Source organism: Loa loa (assembly GCF_000183805.2).
Source record: "Loa loa unplaced genomic scaffold supercont3.196, whole genome shotgun sequence".
Classification (NCBI taxonomy): domain Eukaryota; kingdom Metazoa; phylum Nematoda; class Chromadorea; order Rhabditida; family Onchocercidae; genus Loa; species Loa loa.
Window position 1 is genome coordinate 113,839 of NW_018108376.1, and position 6,163 is coordinate 120,001.

Genomic DNA, 6,163 nt, shown 5'->3' on the forward strand with positions numbered 1-6,163 from the left:
ACACATACACACACACATACACACACACATACACATACACATACACACACACACACCCATACATACGAATTTGAAATTCATTCACTTTTTTTTTCTTTTATACCAAATCAAAAATTAATATTTAACGTAATATTTCAAGAGAAGAAAGAATGCGCAACCGAAAATGAGGAAAAAGGCAAAAAAGAAGAAAAACCTGAAATGAAATTTAAACTTCACATTTTTTTCTACAAATGAAATTAGTTTCATACAAAATATGTTATGCAAATATTTGATTGAATCACATTACAATCACATCACAGTATATCATATATAATAATTTTTGTAGTTTAACTTTTGCTAACATTTAACAATGTTTGCTTCTTCTTTTCCCCTACCTTTTTTTTTTTTTTTCAATTAACATTTACCGCCACAAAAGATGAGCACATTTACCGATTTGTTAGATCAAATTACGCATGAATTGTAATTAATTGTATCTTAATTCTAATTAATGGTCAAAAGGTTAAAATGATATAATAAATGATTAGTTTACTAATAGAAGATCAAATGAATCGATAAAGCGTTGGACGATAAAAAAAAAAAAAAGGAAAGAATTCATCCAACAAAATTATCTCTTTTCAATGAAGAAATTATCTGACATGATCAGAGAGGAAGAGAAGTTCCGGTTAGGTAAAATAAAAAGAAAAAATTGAAGGTGAAGATTAGAGAAAGATGAAAGAAATTTGAAACTTCTTAGTCATTCTCCCAAAAAAAAAAGAAAGAGAGAGGAACAGTTGCGATGCTAAGCGGCAAATAATTCCGGACAATTTCCAGCAAATCTACAAATAACCGATTTCGAAATTTGAAATTTGAATTTACTGAAAATTGATTCAAAAATTGATGCAGAAACTTTGCATTTTCTCAAATATTACAAGCAAGCAATTTTCTGAAGTTCCTTTTCCTTTTCTTCAAAAAAATAAGATAAGCCGTAATTTTAAATCCATTACTAATTTTTAAACCGCTCAAGTTTTGTTCGAAATTTTTTGTCGCATTGAAAAAATTCGCCGGAATTTTTGAAATTTGATGAAATAAAACAAGAAATTTTCCAGGCTTATATAGGAGAAGTAGAAATGGTTAATAATTCTTCTTACTTCTTTTTTGAACTTTTAATTTTCAGGGAAAAAGAAAAAACGTTATATAAAATGACGACAATATAGGATTTCCGCGGATGTTATCACCTCCTTTTCTCTGACAGATCAAAAAACAAACAAACAAACAAACGAATCAAATCAGGAAAGAGATGAATAAACAAACGAAAGAGGACAGGAGAGAAAAGAGATAAAAAAAAACAGTACTCTGCTTCGCAAAAGATAAATTTTGAGCGGCGGTGAGGTGTTTTGAAAATTTTTCTTAAAAATTCCCATTTTCATAATTCAGATCAACTTAATTCAAATTCTACTATCAATTCTCGCCTTGTCCACTGTCCTCAGCATTTTCTTCATATTCTTCTTCATCATCTGAAAATAAGAATGAAATTATTTCAATACACTTTTTCGACAAATTCATCAAGATGAACAAATGACTAACTGAAAAAATGACTGAGAAGCACACATACACAAAATATTGCTAAATGTTAGCTAGCAATGATTAAGCGATTTGATCTCGAGAAGGCGAACATTAACCAGAATAATTTAGTAATCTTCGCCATTCCATCAGTTTCTTTCAGGAATGGTATCAATTATTATAAATAAAGTTTGTCTTATAAGTAGATAGTACATCTAACAGAAAACTATTCAATGTGACAACAACAATAATAATAATTAGAAAAGTTCATCAAATATTCCACATACCGCTTTCATCACCGTAATCATAATAGTCTTCATCGAGATCGAAGGCATCTGTACAATCGTCACTTGGTTTAGGCGCTGTTTTAATGCAATATTCTTCTAACGTTTCCGGTACAACCACACCATCTTTTTCGGCATCAAGACGAGATGCTTCGACTTGCTTCCTGAATAACAAATAAATCAAGTTACTTGGGAAAAATTGTTACACAAATTCAGATATGTTATTCTAAAAGTGCACGTTCAGATTATTTATTTGTCATTTGCAATCCAGTTGGTGTCGTGATATTTCTAATAGATGGAGAAATGATTCGAGATAGAATTTCGATATTCTCTTACTTCACAGAAATAACTGTAACAAGAAGTCATAATCTATAATCATTCAAACTTTAAAATGTCTTTCACATATCCATATTCCTTTTCCATTCGATATCAACAATATTAGAATAAAGTCAAAATGCATAGCTATTGTGTAACTTTCAACATCCATCATATCTATTTCGAAAATTTCTGGAGAATTCTCCACAGTTATTAAGAATATGGCAAATTTCGGGAGCTCTAGCGCTACATAATAAATACCTAATAAAGTTCATAAACTTACCTTACGAGACGTGCATACTCGTCATTCTTGCCACCCGATTCTTTCCATTTTCTGTACATAACTGATGCATCCACATTCGCCGGCGAAGAAGTATTTGGTTCATTTAACAATGATATTACCGAAAGTAAAATTGTCCTAAAATGATGCTGAATTTGCTTATTTTCTTTTTGTTCCCGTTCCCTTTTTTTTTCGAAAATATATTAGAAGTGTCGGTGTCGATGCATCATTTTTTGAAAAATTTCAAAAAAATTTAACACAATGAATTCATATAATGACTTATCACATTTGAAACTTCTAATATGCTTCAATATAATATGTATTCCAACTCAGCCAAAAATATTATCCACATATGATAAGACATCCAAAAGAAAACTATTATATGAAAGGTCAGAATCGTTTAAATAATGCATAAAACATGAGAAATGATGCAGAAGTCATGATATGTATGAAGTTATTTCAAAAATCTTTGCATTCTTTACCTAACATTTTGCGTTGGATTCCAACGTTCGCAAGCAAGTTCACCACTATGAGGATCATCAACGGGTGGATGCAAAATACTGATACAGAGATCCCCGTTCTGAAAATGAAACTGTAGTCCCGAAATCTTAAATTTTTCTTCGAAAGAACTTTTAAAGCATCTCATACTTCTTATATCAATTCTACATTTCATACCTCATAAACATTTGGGTGCCAAACTTTGTTGAGGAATTTGATCGATGGAGGAGCATATGGATAATTGGACGGGAATTTCAAAACTGCTTTGAAATAGCCTCCCTGGAACGAAGTCAATCAGTTATTACCGAATTAAATCAATTCATATAAATTAGGAATAAGTGAGATATTCAAGTTTCATGACAGCTGCGCAAGAAGACACTCTTCCCAACATTTTGAACAAAGATTTTTATTGACGACAACAGTAGATCAAGAATAACAAACAATTCTCCGGAAATAGCGGTTTAATCCATCTGACGACGTCAAGAATTATTTTTTCAAAATTTCTAACAAACATAACACACACGCATCCGGTGAAAATACTCCAACTTTGTGCTAAGAAAATTTGATAGTATTTTACAACTACAAACTATAAAGCAGGAGAGATTAGACTGATGATATAAACTAACAGTTCTAATGATAATTCTAATAAAAATTAGTGACTCAAACAAAATTTTATTTATTAAAAATAAGCATATCGGAAGAGAACTGTAATTAAAAAATAGACCGTTACTTGCATTTATGGTAAACACAGCGTGACAATTCGTTTATTTTGAGCGCCGTAAACAAATAATTTTTATAATGAATTAAAAAGTGCAAACTCAGTCTGCAATTTCATTTTCATTTCATTCAACCAAATACCAATTTGTTGAATGTTACAAAAAATTTTCAAAAATTTATTGATCTTTAGATTTGGTCTTTTCTCATTAGCAATTAACATTAAAATTGTATACCTGATACAACGTTCCAGGTGGGCCATACAAAGCGACAGTCCACACAAACATATTGTCCTCATTGGCTGTCACCGTAAAACCTTCAACAGGTGATGTCTGCAAACCTTTTAGTTCCAATGTTAACGCCCGGATAGCACCTGAAACAAATATTCTACGTAAATAAGAGGAGAAATATAAGTAATATTAAATTAGCATAGCAAAATTTCCTATTACAAAAATTTGTTTATGTTGCAATTGTAGCATCTACTAGCTAATGTCACCAATCTTGCCAGTGATGGAAATAGAAAAAAATTGTTTTGCATTTTGTCTTGAAAAATATTTATTTTAAAAATTAAAAAAATTTACCTGCGCATGAACCACTTGTACCCTGAGAACTCATAAAAGATGGTGCACTATTCATTTTGTTTTTTACGATTAAACCACAGCAAGAATAATACACTGGCAGGATAAAAATAATCAAGTATCACAGGTAAAATGCGAGGGAAATACACCACGGCACTTATACGCTTGAAACCTTAAAAAAAGAAAAAGAAATATAATCACATACTTAGACTTCTTTTAGTTTGTTTCGTAACAGCACGACATAATAATAACGCAAACATAGCCAACATATATAACATATATAATGTAAGCCATGTAACAAACCTAATTAACATTAATTAATCAAATAAATTACAAATAAATAACACAGTTTAACCCTTTGGGATAAATTAAAATCCATAAGCCATTAAATTTTTATATCTCTTATCTTAATTATAATTATACATACAGTAGTAGTACAGGCATATATACTATGTTAATTATATCATTCGTCTAATGCTATAACAGATAATAACATGAAGAAAAGGATAAAAAATTTGCAAAAAAAAGAAAACGACCGCTTGTCTAATTCAAAAAAAAAAACTTTTTTGACACAAATGCAATTATTTAGCATGCATGCTTATGTATGTATGTTTGTGATAATTTTCTTTTTTTTTTTTTTTTTGCGACAATTTCAATCATACTAATTGATAGATGAAAAGAAAAATCAATTAAATAATAGAAATTAAATGTCATTGCATGGTATCGAAAATAGCATTACTATTACATATTAAATTATTATTTGCCAAATGTAAGAATCAATACGATACGAATTTGCATGAAGGTACTTGTGAATGGGCACATTAACCGGAAATACGATGAATAATAACTGGAATAATAGACGAATGACTGTTGCATACTCATAAATGATCGTTATGAATGATACTTACCTCAGGGTTCACAATTATTATCCATAAGCAAATTATCGTTACAAAAAAAAAAAATCAAATGTCAATTAAAATTTCCGGTCAGGAATAATTTACAGCATTCTTTTTGCAAACAACCAACAGTTCTAACAACTATTCAGGATTAGTAGTTCCCATCCATGATTACTAATCATTTCGCTTCATTGCTACATTTCATATTATACCTTTCTTTTTCCCCATTAATGTGTTAAAAAATCGTTCGTTATGCTAAAAACGGAAAACTAACATTTTCCGAATTTTCCATTCAATTAGACACATCAAAAATTATAAATAGCTTACAGTTGAATAGCAAATAAAGAACAACTTGCTGAACAAATATAAATCAATATAATGATTAATCCGTATAATACATGGAACCAGCTTTCGTTAGTGGAACAGATCAAATTTCTGTCAATAAAAATTATTTGCTATCAAACAGATAACATTTTTGACAAATATCCCGCCCCAAACATCGATATATAAACTAATATTTCTCGATTTATAACCGGAAGACGTTAGGATGAATATTCCGAAAAAGGGGTGAAAATCTAACTTTTAAAACAACCTTTCCAAATATTAAAAAACAAGATTCCTATACCGAAATTCTAAAAAAACTAAAACGACATTTCAGGAAATTGATAATAATAGTAATAACAACACTAATGATGAAGACGATGCCAATAATAATAATTAATAGTTAATAGTAATAAACGAATAAAATTAAATATTAACAAGTAATATTATAATTAAAACTGTAATAACTAGTAGTAATAATAATTAATAGTAATAATAATTAATAGTAGTAATAATTAATGGTAATAATAATTAATAGTAGTAATAATTAATGGTAATGATAATTAATAGCAATAATAATCAATAGTAATAATAATTAATAGTAATAATAATTAATAGTAATAATAATTAATAGTAATAACAATAATAATAATAATAATTAATAATAATGACAATAATAATAATAATAATAATAATAATAATAATAATAATAATAATAATAATAATAATAATAATAAT

At 28.7% G+C, this 6,163-nt stretch overlaps 1 protein-coding gene across 1 annotated transcript; it reads right to left on the reverse strand.

Moving 5' to 3' along the window:
- Positions 1-1,182: 1,182 nt before the first annotated feature.
- Positions 1,183-4,386, reverse strand: LOAG_11770 (ubiquitin conjugating enzyme protein 3). The gene is made up of 7 exons (XM_003147288.2): positions 4,212-4,386; positions 3,867-4,003; positions 3,094-3,195; positions 2,901-2,998; positions 2,422-2,556; positions 1,827-1,987; positions 1,183-1,493 (listed from the first exon to the last, which is right to left on the reverse strand). The coding sequence occupies exons 1-7, from the start codon at positions 4,264-4,266 to the stop codon at positions 1,438-1,440; spliced, it is 744 nt and encodes a 247-aa protein (XP_003147336.1). The 5' UTR covers positions 4,267-4,386; the 3' UTR covers positions 1,183-1,437.
- Positions 4,387-6,163: the final 1,777 nt, after the last annotated feature.

Coding starts and splice junctions, on each gene's coding strand:
- LOAG_11770 (XM_003147288.2), bottom strand. CDS start 4,266: ATGAATAGTGCACCATCTTTTATGAGTTCTCAGGGTACAAGTGGTTCA. Junction 2,999..3,093: donor GGCACCCAAATGTTTATGAG/GTATGAAATGTA, acceptor TTTCATTTTCAG/AACGGGGATCTCTGTATCAG. Junction 1,494..1,826: donor TGATTACGGTGATGAAAGCG/GTATGTGGAATA, acceptor TCTTATTTTCAG/ATGATGAAGAAGAATATGAA.